Here is a 15,801-nt window from a genome sequence, read left to right on the forward strand (position 1 = left end):
TTCGTTTCCCATTCGCATTTACGTTTCCGCTACGGGTTCTTGCCATCTTGATCTCTACACCGAATATGGGGAATCTAGATCTTTACTTAGGATTGACGTTTAAATCATCCTTATCACTCCGAAACGTTTATATGCTAGTTCTAATATCGTATTCGTACGTTTAGAATCCTAAACACATAAAGTTTCCAGATCCGGTCGGCAACAGACCATAGATCCGAACAACTAACACCATATCAGGCACAGGTATTTAGCACATAAAAGCATTTTAAGCACAATTCCTAAAATAATCTAGTGCTCACACCTCACAATCATCGCTTAACATTCTAAGTTTAAGTCTAGAAATAAATCCATATTCCTAGTTCGCTTAAACTAATGCTCTGATACCAACTGTGACATCCCCAAAATCACGGCCAGAAAAGACCGATTTTGTTTATGCTTTATGAAAAATCAGAGTACTTCATTTTATAAAAAGGTTGCGGAATTTGTTCCCAGAAAAACACGATAAATACGTTATTAAAACATTTTCGAAGAAACGTATTTTTATTCATCTTAAAACGTTTGGGATGTCATCGTTAATACAGAAACATAAGCATAAACAGAACTTACAATTATTTACACTAGTGATCTACATCTCTTTAAATCTCTCAGTATAATGTCACTTCATTTCGTCACCTGTGATATACATAAACTGAGTGGGTCAGGTTGGGAAATCTAGTGAGTACATAGGGTTTTCAACCCACAATAATATAATTATTATGTTTAATCAAACAATCAACCCAATTACCCATCCCCGTTATCTTCTTTACTCTTTAAGGATTTAACCTAAGAGTCATCTATCCTTCATTCGTTTATTCCGAAGTCCCTTACTTCCAGGGTCATAGGACTGACACTAAATCCATAGCTGCCAATGTTCGTTCGTAAAGCACTAATTCCATAACTGCTATATCTTACTCATCGGGTACTAAATCCATAGCTACCAACGCTCAACAGGTACTAAGTCCATAGCTACCAATTCCTATAGGTACTAAATCCATAGCTACCAGTGTCTAACTAATAGGTACTAAGTCCATAGCTACCAATTCCCAACAGGTACTAAATCCATAGCTACCAACGTCTAACAGGTACTAAGTCTATAGCTACCGGTGTTTGTCCCATAGGCACTAAGTCTATAGCTGCCAATGTATACTCACGTCATCTTCTATCTCTCATCATTCATCTACCCATCATCATACCCAACATATTCGTATATATAAAATACGTATACAGTTTAAATCCTTTAAAACATGTATAAAACGTTCATCCAGCATAGACAGCAAGTATTCAGATAATATGCACACATAGCACGTAGTTTATATAAAATACTTCATATCTATGTGTAAGATGAAAGAGACTATGCACTCACCTGAAAGATGGTGACTCAGCACTCGGACAGCGCTTCGATACTCTCAAAACAACCTTCCTTCGATAAAACCTAGTATCAACACCACTAGGGTTTAGTCTAACGATAACCGCGACTAATTAATAGTATAGCTATTATTATTATTATATAAGCGTTAAATAACACTCAATATAACTCATAATAATATCCCAAACAATTATTTTAAGGTCCTAATAATGTTACTATAATTAATTAGAAGCTATATTAAAACTAGCGTAGGCGTAGCTCACTTACAGCGGGTTTTTCGCAAAACCGGGCTTCGCTGGAGCAGCGTTTCCCAAGCCGAAATGCTCTTTTCTCGGAGCCATCAAGCGCTCCGGGGCTTCCGCCTCGTGCTAGGGAGTTACCCTAGGCTTTGGGGGGGGGTTAGGGAGGCTTAGAGAGAGAGTTTAGAGAGAGAAAGAAGGTTTGGGAGGTGTGAGAATGAATGGAGCCCGACACCTCTATTTATAGGGGAGAAATATGATGGACTCGTCGAGTCTGAGTCATGACTCGTCGAGTTGGTCCATGTGGTGGCCTTCTGGTGGTGCCACGTGTCCAATTCTGGTGGTGCCACGTCACCCCCTATCGCGTATCAGCCTTCAAACTTAGAAAAATCATAACTTTCGCATACGAGCTCCGTTTTTGACGTTCTTTATATCCACGCGTAGGTAAAATCAAGATCTACAACTTTAGTTTAGACTCCATCGGCTAATTCTCGATCGATCTCAAATTTAACAGTAGGAGGCGTTTAGACTGTTAAATGACCGCGAAGAATTCATAACTCCTTCATACGGACTCCGTTTTTGTCTGTCTTTTTACCGTTGAGTTCCTATTAATGAGATATTCAACTCTCATTTAGGTCGCGTAAGCCAAAAACTGCTCGAACTAAAATTCGAGTTTCGGGTCGTGCACTGCTAAGCCGAATCTTAGAAAAATCATAACTTCTTCATACGAAGTCAGATTTGGGCGTTCTTTTTATCGATGTTCTTAGTTTAACATATTCTACGACTTTTGTTTAGATTGCTAAGGCTAAAAAGTCATCCATCGTAAATTCACTATTTACGCTTCCCGATGTCGTGCCGGTTTTGCCGTAAAACTTCGACGGGCCATAACTTCTTCGTTATAACTCGGATTTCGGCGTTCTTTATATGTACGGAAAGCTTGTGTCATTCTACAACTTGGTTAAGATTATTTATTCTAAATAATCTTTTGTCGAAAAGTTATTTTCGACCCCTATTGTCTTTAAATTGACTAGCTCGGATCTACGGGCGTTACAAGTAATTACACACTCACTTGATCAGGAGATGCTCGGACAGCACTACGACTTGTAGAAGTAGTATTCTTCGGTAGATCTGGAAGATCTTCACAAAAATCGGGCTCTTCGCAGGCAGAGCTTCGGCTCGGGAATCACACTTCTCGGGATCTTCGGGGCTTCGGGACTTGCTTCGGGGCTCGGGAATGATACCGGGGCTTCGGGGTATTTCTTGTACGAAAAAACAATGCAAAAACACGAGAGATAGGGAAGAAATGAGCAAAGAACTCGGCTGCCCTCGACATCCTTTTATAGGGGGGTGGAAACCCAAATTACGCTGGGCATAAATAGATTTATGTTGGGCGTAATGGGGATAAGACCGCTGACTCCCCCTCCCCCCCCCCCCCCACTTGGATAATATCGGATATTTTGTATTTAAATAAATACCGAAATTATTAAATAAACTTCAAAAATTTATATCTTTCTCATACGAACTCCGTTTTCGACGTTCTTTATATCTCCGCGTAGGTGAGACTATGTTCTACAACTTTCGTTTAGACTTCGTTGGCTAATTTTGATTTATTTTTTATTATTTATTTTTAGTAGGCCGGGACAAGAAAAACTCCGTTATAAATTCATAACTTTTTCATCCGACGTCCGTTTTCGCCTATTTTTTTCATCGTTTCACTACAATTAATGAGATCTTCGATTCTCGTTTAGATTGTTTCTGCTGAAAGCCGCTCGGTTTTAAATTGAGTATTCGGGCTGCATACTGCTAAGTCGAAACTTAGAAAAATCATACTTCCTCATATGAAGTCAGATTTGAGCGTTCTTTTTATGCATGCTCTCGGTTTAACGAACTCTACAACTTTCATTTAGATCACTAAGGCTAAATATCGCTCTAACATAAATTTCACTTTTTACGTCATTCAGCGTTGCCGGTTCTGTCGCGAAACTTCGACAGGTCATAACTTCTTCGTTATAACTCGGATTTCGGCATTATTTATATACTCGAAAACCTCATTTCAACTAATACAACATTATCCATAGATATTGGGCTTATCTAACATTTCATTTTGACGCTTATTTTTATTTTTAATTCAATTAAGTCACACAGTTAAGGACAAAACACATAATACTCAAATAATACATTTGTATTATTTCAAAACGGGTTACAAATGTTAACCTATACTATTATATCAACATTATAAGTCAACTGTTAGATTTGTCTCATTGTAGTAAATAGGTCTGAATTGTTTTTTTTTCTAGGTAGAGAGTTTTTTGCACAACCACTCTTGAGCATTGAAAAATGGTTTGCCTAAATGTGGTTTCCACCATTCCGTGGTTATGGGAATGGAAAGGACTCGCTTTAGTCGATGACGTTAAACATTTCATATAAAGTTGTCTTGCAAACCCTTCTCATGGGCTCCTTTGAGTCGAGCTCATAAGATTTGAACCAATTTAGAAGAATGGAAGTGCTACCGGACGATGCCTTGAGTCCGTCCCTCTCTAAAAAATTAAAAAGGCTAAAAAATTAATACTATTAATTAAAATTATATATATATATATATATATATATATATATATATATATATATATATATATATATATATATATATTATTCAAAATATAAAAACGATTGGTGTGGTTCGGTCAATTATAAAAAATCACATTGCACCGCAAATAAACGACTTTTGTTAAATAAAAACAATAACTTAAATTTTCATTTGGGTTTTGGGTAACACCGTTTCAATTTTTTTTTGTTTCAGTTTGTTTTTTGATCTCCCTACTCCAAACAACCCAAAAAGCTAATTGAAACTGAAGTGAATTTGGAATAAAAAAGAAATTCGTATCAAACTTATCGTTTTCCATTGCACCGATTCTTATATGTTTCATACATTTGATTGGTATATGAGATATAAGTTAATTACATTAAAAGGAACGGAACAAAGAAAAAACACTAATAGAAAAATCTACAAGAGTTCAAATTATTAAAATTATTAAAAGACAAAACTACAAAATTGATCCCTATGGTATTTGAAAAACTGTGGATATGGTTCAAAAAGTTTCCAATTTGTATGGATAGTTCAAAATCAAGGTTTTCCTTTGGTTTTGATCCTAAAATGGTTGAAATGACTATTTTGCCATTATTATTATTTTCTTACATTTTATTTATTTATTTTATATTTAAATAGTTTAAAAAAAAACCTTCCTACCCCACACCCTTTCTTTCGCATCCTTCCCTTATTTCTCCCTATATCTCTTTGACTTTCTTTATCTATCTGTTACTATTTCTTGTTTTCTCTGATGAGTTCGTTCAAGATACCCTGAAGCAGAGCTCCAGGTCCGACACTTCGACACTGAAGAGGGTGGGTTGAAGTTGGGTTTGATTCTTTGATGAGGTCGTTCAAGTGCTTCCTCTTTTCCTTTTACCCATCGTGTGTCTATTGAACCCAGGCGACCAATCAAGTGGATTTATAAACCATAACATCTGAACCTCATAACAATCATCAACTTCTTCATTTGAGTTTGATTCTTGGGGAAAGTTGCTTCGACTCTTGTATAAATTTACAAATCTTGAAATTTTGATTTAGTGTGTGTTTTTGAGTTGCAGGTGTGTATGTTTGTGTGTTTTGAGTTTAAGAAACTCCCTTTTTTATTTATATAAGTTGAGCAGAAAGCTAGGTAAGACTGAGGTTGAGAGGAGAAGCATAATGGTTCTCTAAGCAGATTGAGAAGTGACGGACCTCTTCGTTGTTGTAATTGAAACAAAGAATCGTGAGCAACATGGCTAGGTTTGTAGAGAGCTTGAAAATGCGAAAGAAGGATTTTTGCAGGTAAATCCCTAAGGTAATGGAAGTAAGGAGATTAGAGTAGATATGTTTCTTTCAGAAGAAAGCAAGACCAGTTACAGGTATTAGAAAACATAAACAAAAGACCATTTCCATTCTATCAATTAGCGTGATTGACTTTTCTGAGTCAAACACAAACAAATAAAACCAGAATCTCAAAATTTGGTGTGTTCCTTGATGGAAATCATAGAAGACGAAGAAGAGGGAGACAAGGGGTGAGGATGAAAGTTTGTTTGGATATTGGGTGTGGATGAACACGATTTTGAAGATGGAACATATATGCATTTTTTTAAATCTATGGTTTATTGATTTCTTGTAAATTCAGATAAGTTTTATATTATAAATTTATATTTGGGTGAAGCAAACGACTGGAGGTGGGGGAGTTCATCGGAGAAGATGAAATGGTTGGTGGAGAGAGAGAGAGAGAGAGAGGAGTTATGGGATAGACCTTTTTTAATAATATTTACAAAATAAAAAAATATAAAAAAAATACAAAAAAATAAATTTAAAGGACAAAACAGTTTATTCAAATGTTCCATGGACCAAAACTACAAAAGTTTTTAATTTTATGACCAAAACCAAATGTAAATTAAATTGAAAATTTTTTATATCCTATCTAAAGTTTTTTTTGAATACCTCACGCACCAATTTTATACTTTCTTCTTATTAAAAACTTATGTAAGTTATTAGATTCTTACTCCCAAATATTGCTTTAGCTAACATTGAATATAATAAAAAATTACAGAAACTTGTAGTTGTAGAGGTCCACTTTAACGGTGATGGCGGTCGGAATATCACTCCGTCTATCTTGGGACTGGCGGCTTCGGCGACTCCCTTCATCCTAACATTATGAATGAATGGATTAAATTGTATATATAATAGACGAATTTATTATAAATTCAAGTCACATGTATAATAATAAGCATTTTAATGAAAAAAAAAAAAAAAACAACAACAGCGAATGAGAAATATAATATCAAAAAGAAAACCACGTAAACGGTTTGTTGTCGTTTCCCCTTATCTTAATAAAAAATGCAATTTCATTGTTATAAGCCATATTACAAAATAAATCCATATAGTGTAACCGTTATTAATCCTCTGCTTTATTTGGCCTAAGCATGTTGACGATGACAATTAATCGTAATCTAACCTCTTTAGAATGTCATCAAACGACGTAGTTCGAAAATGGAAAAAAAAAACATGTTGTAAAAGTAAATGTACAAAAAAGCCCAAATTTACAAGCTTTCAAACAACAAAACTCAGTACAGCAAATCAACCAGCTTTGCTGCTAAAATGAGTCCTCGGAGTAGACCACGGCGTATCGGCATCTTCGCCACACATCCTAGCCACCATCTCCGTCGTCCTCTCCGGCATAACTGACTGAATCATCACAGTCGGCTTCTTCACCGGCAAATCTGGTACTAACCCTCCTCGCAGCATCCGTCCTGCCTCCTTCATCGTCGGTCTTCTCTGGGAATTGGGGTGCACACAGATCAATCCAGCCATCAACATCCTCTCCATATCCACCTTATCAAACCTCCCCATCAAATTCGGATCCGCCGCCGCAAACAAAATCCTCTTTTCCCACAAATCCCAAACCCACTCTGTCACCACAACCCCATCCTCGTTCACCGGCCGCTGCCCTGACGCCACCTCCAAAACCACCACCCCAAAACTGTAAACATCCGTTTTCACAGTCGGAATACCGGAATAAACATACTCCGGTGCCAGGTATCCCATCGTTCCAGCAGGCAACGTCGCATCACGCCCCCTCTCACTGTGTTCATAGACCTCCGCCAAACCAAAATCTCCCAATTTGGCGTTGAAATCGGCGTCCAGCATTATATTACAGGTTTTTACATCTCTATGAATGATCTGCCTCTCGCATTCTTCATGTAAATACACGAGAGCTGAAGAAACGCCTAAAAGTATATTCAATCGTTTTTCGAAGGTTAATGTCCGGCTGGCGTTGGTTCGCCGGTGGAGAAGCTTGTCGAGTGATCCATTGGGCATGTACTCGTAAACCAGAACCAATTCGTTCGCTTCACAGCACCATCCTTGAAGCTGCACTAAGTTCTTGTGACGTAAGCATCCCACCATTGTTGCGAGCTCCGTCGCGAACTGGTTCCCGAGTGTACTCGGTTGATTCACTTTGCTAAACCTCTTCACTGCAACATTCCCACAAGATGGAAGATTCGCTTCGTAAACTTTTGAAGACGCACCTTCTCCGATGATCCGGTTCTGATCAAACTCTTTTGTAGCTGATCTGATCTCCGATAATTTCAGTTTTTTGGGAACTCCGGCTTCTTGAAATCGATACATTTGGGCGTTTTCGTTGCATCGTTGTTTGATCGCTTGTCTCTTTGTTAAACACATACAATAAAGTACGGAAATAGTAGCAACCATTATCAGAAGAAAAGTGATGGACAACAAACCGAAAGCTAATTCGAGTACCCGATTGTCTTTATGATGATCATTGTATAAACTAATTTCAGCTTCTTCGATGCTTGGATCATCTGGATAACACATCAAACAGTTTCTTGAACTTACAGTTTCCATTTGCGTATTTGGAGTCAATGATTCAAATGTGTGAATCTGCAACTTCTGGATAGAGTGAATCGATGATCCTCTTCCATTAGACGCAGAAAACCCCACATACATGAACTCTTTTAGTGTCTTTGAAAGATCAATTGGAACCGCAAGAACAGAGTATTCAGGCTTAGTATCCGTGTACCCGACCCAAACCCGGATAATCTTTTCTGGGTCTCTATACTCGATCCAAACTGTAATCCTTTTCCCACTTTTCAAATCAATCCCTTCTGACATCAAATCAATCGACGCAACGGAAATGATGGAATCCACATCCACTCCGACGTGATTATCATTGATATCACCAAGACCCGGATTGAAAGTAGTATCAAATTCGATTGCGAAAAACGGGTGTGAAGCAGGGGAATCCGGTAAACCTAAATACCCATCGGTATGTGGTAAAGAACTGGGATCTGAAGCGATGAGGAAGGCGATACCGTCGCCGGCGAGGCATGGAGGAGAAGGTGGAACGATGGTGAAGGTGAAACGAGTGGAGAAAGAAACTGTGGAATTTGATGAAGAACGAAGAAAGCGAACAGGGAAAGAGTGGAGAACTCTGCCAACTGGTGAATTCGATCGAGAGTTGCAGGTAGTGAGTTCTTGAGTGAGGATAATAGAGTTGTTCTTGAAATGAGCGGAGCCAAGAAGGGTTAGGTTTTTCGTGGGTGAAGGTTGAGGGGATGAAGAAGAAGAAGAAGAAGAAGCGAAGGTGAAGATGGAGGACACAAGAAGGAGATGAAAGTATGGAGGCATGGTTTACGAAAGAGAAAAGAAGATGTTGAGAGTGTATGGAAATGGGAGTTGGTAATCATGTAATGGTGTTTAGTTCTTGAAACCTGAAACTGAAAACTTTGACACAGAAAGAGAAAGACGAGAGAGACCATTGCCATTTGCCGCCCAATACTAACTGAAAAAACCCAGATTTGCCCCATCGAGTGCTTGAATTTTGTTTTATTTTGGAAGAAAACGAATATAAAATTTATACAATATTTTAGCTTTAATCACCTAAATTGGAATTGGGATATTACTATTTGACTTTTTAACATTATAAGATGGGCAAATTACTAAAATGTGGAAAAAGCAAAATAGAATATTACAAAATACACCATCTTTGTTTCATGTTTGTGTTCGGTCCTCGATTGAGAATCATGACCCTTCGTGTTAGAAAATCACTATTTAGAATGAAAGAAACTTTCCTAGTGAAGATTTGTGGTCACTTTCGCACGCTAACAATCCCATTGCATACATGACTCATGTTCGAGAGTCATTTAGAAAGGAAACTTTTCCAGCGAAGGTTTCTAGGTTTCAGTCACTTTTGCACACTGACAATCCCCACTGCAAACATGACTCATGTTCTAGAGTCATTGTATTCATAGCCATAGGAGTTGAATGGAAACCAATAGAATATTTATCTTTAATATAACTATTAAAAATATAACATTTTATATTCAAACTTACCATTATTCAATTTTGGGTATGTTGTGTAATTTTATAAAAAGTGTTGGGTTAGTGTTTGCAGGTATGGAACTCATACGCGGTTTGTCGATCCAACGAATCATTTTCATGACACGACTATACAGTGTTTGGTATATGGGTTCGTAGTTCATTCGCTTAGTTATTCTCTCACACAATTGTAAATATTCTCTCATTCGCAAATTAGGGTTTCTATCATATTATGATTTGTATTGTTCGATGTATAATCGTTCGTTAGTTTGAGGGAGTGAGTGTATTTGTAGTGAGGCTTTTCCCCTATAATTGTTTGATGTAAAACGATCTGGTTTATAGCGAATAAATTGGTCACGATGGGAAATCCTTAAGTTTCTAATTTATTTACATGGTATCAGAGTGATAGGTGCTCCGATTATTGATCTACGACATTTTGCAACAATTCTACGTAACAAGGTTAGCGTTTGTAGTTCTCTTCTGCTTTTGCTTTCATTTTTGTTGTCCCGTTTACTGTAAGCCTTGTAGATTTGACACTGGTAGTGTCAAATCTAGGGTTTCCATGTTACTTCTTATCATTCAACATTTATTGCATCGATCTGAGTCTATGGACTCAGTCATTTATCATATTGATCTTTTTTGTTTTAAGTTCTCCGTTACTTACAATTTATGCTTGTCTTGCATAATTTTTTGGAGAACTTCTAAGATCCTAAGGGATCTATATCTGGTTGGTGATTCCAAGTAAATTCGACACAACCATTGTGTACTCACTTAATCTCCTACAAGGTGTTTAATTAACTCTATTAGAGAACGAATTTCGGGTTTCGATTAATTCCATTGTGAAACGGATCTCGAATATGAAATAAATCTATTATGTAACGAACTCTATGAGAGATGATTACATGGTTCTGCAATTCAAAAATGACTATTTGTAACACCCGGTTTTGAAAGTGTTCCGTTGCTCAGGGTTCCGGCCCAATCACCAGTTGTCATAAGGTTTAGGACCTTAGGAAAGGAAGAATCTGGCCCATTTCGGATGTGGGTGTTAGGGTATAAGTGATTCCGGTATTCGATTGTGTCTTCGAAGGCCAAGGGTATAACCGTAATCTGATGATTCGGTCTTTCATGGGTCGTGGGTTTTGTTCGGAAGGTTTTAAGGCTTAGGTTATTTATTAGGAGCGTAGGACTTCTCGCCACATTTTCGTGGATATAAGGTTCGTTGGAAACGGACCTGAGATGAGTAAGTTATGGCATTTTGAAGTTATTGGCAATTTTGGTTCCTAATGGAGATAAGTGGCAAGGTGGTCCCATGCATGCAAGGATGCATGCGTGTGTTTAGCTGGGTACGCCCGACATAAGCTGGGGTACGCCCAACGTATAAAGATGAATGGTTGCGGCTGGTTTGTGAGTAAGCGTACTAAGAGGTACGCGAGGCGTACTCCCCTCAGACCAAAACCCTAGATTTTAAGGTTTGACACTATATAAGGAACATTATGCCTTAAAGATCAACCACCCTCTCACCCTTAAGTAGCTACCATGAAACCCTAATCCTTCCTTGTGTGTTCTTGGAGCTTAGAAGGCCATTAGAAGAGTATTTTTGTGCTTTTCAAGGAGGTGTTCACTCTTGAAGGTTCATTGAAGAAGATAGAGCTTTTAGATCCAGAACCTCCTTAACTTTTGACTCTCATTTGAGGTATAAAGTCGTAAACGTGGTGGTTGTTTCGTTAGATTTATTGTGTTGGGTTTTTGGACCTTTTTGGTCCCAAGGATGAAGCTTTATGGTTCAAATTTGTTTCCTAGACTTAGGGTTGCCACCCTTGGTGCTGTTTGAGTCCCTAACACAGAAAGTTGTCATCTTGAAGGTCTTAATGGGTTCTTGCAAGAGTTAAGACCTTTTCATGGAAGTAGAATGCCATTTTTGGAGTTTGGGCTTGTTTGGGGCATGTAAAGTTACCAAGTTAGTGACTTTATGGGTTTAGATGTTAAGTAGAGCTCAGATCTGTGATTTGGTCCCTTAATTTGAAGCATTAAGTGCTTAATAGCAAAAAGAGCTTAACAGGGGAGTACGTTGGGTGTATAACTTGGTACGCGCAACGTACAGGTCACAAACCTAGTATGCGCTACATACTCAGTCATAGTGGGTTTCGCACAAGTGGACCTCGGTTTGGGCCATTCATTGGACTTCGCTACTTTGGGCCTTTGTGGGCCATTAGAAATTAGATATTTTCGGCTAAAAATATGTTTGAGATTTAGGGTAAGGCCCATTAGACGGGTTGGGCCTAAATATGTATTAGTTATATAAAAATTGTATTTTATATTAAATATTCAACTTTAAAATGTGTTTGGAGGTTTGGAGGCGTGTAGTCGATCAAAAAACTCAGATATCAAGTTTATAACCCATGAAATTTTTACATCTTATTAGAAACTCATGATTAGTTTGATTCTCATGATATATAACTAATGTTTTGAATGTAAGAAAAAAAACCTTGTATTTAAATAAAAATGTGGTTTTTAAACGAAAAAAATATGTTTATACGGTTTAAAATGTAATAAAAAAAATATATTTATACGGTTTCAAATGGAAAATAGACAAAATTAAATAAAATTTGATAAATGATGTTCGATTGGAACAAAAAAAAACATAGTGTCAAAATTGAAATAAAAAATTAAACTTAGTGTCAAAATCGAAAAAAAAAAAAAAGTGAAAACTTAGTGTTTTTTTGAAAAAAATCAATTTTGACACATCAGCATATCATGTCAGCATGCCACGTCAGCATGTAACCTGGTTAACCGGTCAAGTGGTCAGAATTGTAACAAATTGGAAAACACAGTGTCAAAATTGACACAAAAAAAACACGGTGTCAAAATCGAATTTTTGTGTAAAAAGAGTGTTTTTTGTAACATTTACCCTATATTATTTTTAGTAGGCCGGGACAGGAAAACTCTGTTCGAAATTCATAACTCCTTCATCTGAACTCCATTTTCGTCTGTCTTTTTATCGTTGGACTACTATCAATGAAATCTTCAATCCTGATTTAGAAATTTTTGGCTAAATATCACTCAATCTCTATTTCGAGTATTCGGGCTGCATACCGCTAAGTCGAAACTTTGAAAAATCATAACTTCCTCATACGAAGTCAGATTTGGGGGTTTTTTTCATGCACGCTCTCGGTTTAAGGAACTCTACAACATTCGTTTAGATCACTAAGGCTAAATATCGCTCTAACGTAAATTTCACTTTTAACGTCATTCAGCGTTGCCGGTTCTGTCGCGAGACTTCGACAGGTCATAACTTCTTCGTTATAACTCGGATTTCGACATTCTTTATATATTCGGAAACCTCGTTTCAACTACTACAACATTCTCTATAGATATCAGCTTTATCTAACATTTCATTTTGACGCTTATTTTTACTCTTAATTAAATTAAGATGCATAATTAAGCACATAACACATAATACTCAAATAATACACTTCTATTATTTCAAAACGGGTTACAAAGGTTAACCTAGACTGTTATATCAACATTAATGACAAGCCCAGAAACATAGGCGTTACAAACTCCAAGGGTTTTCGTCTGTTATCGGCGTAGCTCTTTTGTCTGTCTCTCGAAGCCTTTAGTCGTTCCCAGATTTATACGATCTTTTATGTGGTTTCAAGGATGATTTATGGGCCTGTAAGAGTGTTGTCATGGACTTGCCCCTTGGCTAGCTGCGTGTCGCCCACCTCAGCCCAGCACAGAGGGGATCTGAACTTACGACCATAAAGGGCTTCAAATGGTGCAACCTTGATACCGGTATGATAATTGTTGTTGTAGGAGAACTCAACCAAGGGCAAATGGGTGTCCCACGACTTACCGAAATCTACGACACATGCTCTCAACATGTCTTCCAATATCTAAATGGTCCTCTCAATTTACCCGTCTGTCTGTGGATGGTAAGTTGTACTCATATCTAGCTTAGTTTCAAGAGCCTTCTGCAATGACTACGAAAATCTTGAGGTGAATCTACTATCCCGATCAGAGATAATGGACACAGGCACACCATGCAGACGAACTATCTCCTGAATGTATATCCGAGTCAGTCTCTCCATTTTGAAGGTTTCTCTGATTGGCAGGAAGTGGGGTGGATTTGGTCAATTGGTCGACAATTACCCATATGATATCGTACACACTCGAAGATTTGGGTAATTTGGTAATAAAATTCATTGTAATCTTTTCCCACTTCCACTCAGGTTTTTTCGGCTGATGAAGTAAACCTGAGGGCTTTTGATATTCCACCTTCACCTTGGTGCAAGTCAGACACTTGCCGACAAAGGTAGCGATCTCTGCTTTCATGTTTGGCCACCAATATAACTTCTTAATATCCAGATACATCTTATCCGAACCTGGGTTAACGGAGTATCGAGTCTTATGAGCTTCGCTCATGACGACTTCTTTGTAACCACTAAAATTTGGGGTCCAAATCCGGTTCATGAAATGATAGACTCCATCTCCTTTGATCTCTAAGTTCTTCTCCATTCCCCTCAGGGCTTCATCTGACATGTTCTCTGGTTTTAAGGCTTCCAACTGAGCCTCTCTGATTTAAGCGGATAAATGGGAATGGATGGTCATTGCTAGTGCCTTCACTCTAAGATCTGAATACACTTTCCAACTGAGGGCATCTGCTACCACATTGGCCTTGTCGGGATGGTAGCGTATTTCACACTCATAATCACTGAGTAGCTCTACCCATCGCCGTTGACTAATGTTCAACTCTTTTTGGTCGAAAATGTGTTGTAGGCTTTTATGGTATGTGAAGATGGTGCACTTGGTTTCATAGAGATAATGTCTCCAAAATTTTAACGCAAAGATCACTTCTCCTAAATCCAAATTGTGAGTTGTATAATTGACTTCGTGTGCTTTCAGCTGTCTCGAGGCATATGCGATCACCTTTCCTCGTTGCATGAGCACACAGCCTAGGCCTTGATTGGATGCATCGAAATAGACAATGAAGTCCTCCGTCCCTTCGGGTAGAGACAGGATAGGTGCGGTGCACAAGGACTGCTTCAATGTTTTGCATGCAACGTCTTGTTTTTCTCCCCAACTAAAGGATCAACCTTTTTGAGTCAGGGTGGTCAAAGGCTTGGCAATTTTGGAGAAATTATGGATTAACCTGCGATAATAGCCATTGAGACCCAAGAACTAACAGATTTCTGTGGGTGTCTTTGGTGCTGACCAATTCTCTATCGCTTTGATCTTGGAAGGGTCTACGTGTATGCCTTCCTTGCTAACCGCATGACCAAGGAAAGTTACCTTTCAGATCCTGAATTCGCACTTAGAGAATTTCACATATAGCTTCTCCGCCCTTAAAGTTTCCAGCACTAGCCTATTATGATCTTACTCGCATCTGGAATAGACAAGTATATCATCAATAAACACTATCACAAACTTGTCTAGGAAAGGGCGGCACACCCGATTCATCAAATCCGTGAATACCGCATGTACGTTGGTTAGACCAAAGGGCATTACTACAAACTTGTAGTGACCATATCAAGTCTGAAATGTTGTCTTAGGAACATCACCCTCATGGACTCATAGCTGATGGTACCCTGATCTTAGGTCTATTTTCGAGAAGTAACTGGCTCCTTAAAGTTGATTGAAGAGGTCGTCGATTCGGGAAGAGGATGAAGATTTTTGATGGTAAGTTTGTTCAATTCGCGATAATCAATACACATTCGAAAAGAACCATCCTTCTTTTTCACAAATAAGACCGGGGCTCCCAGGGTGAGGAACTCGGTCTAATGAATCCCTTGCTGAGTAGCTCATTGAGCTGGTGGGATAACTCTTGCATTTCTGCTGGCGCTAGATGGTATGGGGATTTTGCTACGGGGGTAGCTCCGGGGATTAAGTCGATTCAGAACTCGACTTGGCGCTCGGGAGGGATTCCCGGAAGCTCTCCAGGAAAGACATCAGGAAAGTTGTAGACTTTGGGGATGCTCTCGAGGTCTTTTACTTCCTACTTCTCATTAACGACATGAGCTAGGAATGCATGGCACTCCTTTCTCAAATATTTTTGGGATTTGATGCATGAAATGATACGGAGGTTTGAGCTGAGTTTATCACCATAAATAATGAGGGCTTCGCCAGAGGGAAGATTGAGACGAATGGATTTTTCGTAACAAAGCATATCAGCACGATTGGGGCTCAACCAATCCATGCCAATGATGACGTCGAAGCTTCTTATGGAAACCGGCATAAGATCGATT

At 38.3% G+C, this 15,801-nt stretch overlaps 1 protein-coding gene across 1 annotated transcript; it reads right to left on the minus strand.

Moving 5' to 3' along the window:
• Positions 1-6,600: 6,600 nt before the first annotated feature.
• LOC145039418 (L-type lectin-domain containing receptor kinase S.6-like) lies at positions 6,601-9,057 on the minus strand. Its single transcript, XM_078987503.1, has one exon. It carries the CDS (start codon positions 8,864-8,866, stop codon positions 6,797-6,799), a length of 2,070 nt encoding a protein of 689 aa, XP_078843629.1. The 5' UTR covers positions 8,867-9,057; the 3' UTR covers positions 6,601-6,796.
• Between the last annotated feature and the right edge of the window lie 6,744 nt (positions 9,058-15,801).

The sequence above is a fragment of the Lactuca saligna genome, chromosome 1 (assembly GCF_052625555.1).
Source record: "Lactuca saligna cultivar CGN05327 chromosome 1, ASM5262555v1, whole genome shotgun sequence".
NCBI classification, from domain to species: domain Eukaryota; kingdom Viridiplantae; phylum Streptophyta; class Magnoliopsida; order Asterales; family Asteraceae; genus Lactuca; species Lactuca saligna.

Bases quoted from the DNA above. Each gene is read 5' to 3' on its own strand.
- LOC145039418 (XM_078987503.1), bottom strand. From the start codon at position 8,866: ATGCCTCCATACTTTCATCTCCTTCTTGTGTCCTCCATCTTCACCTTC.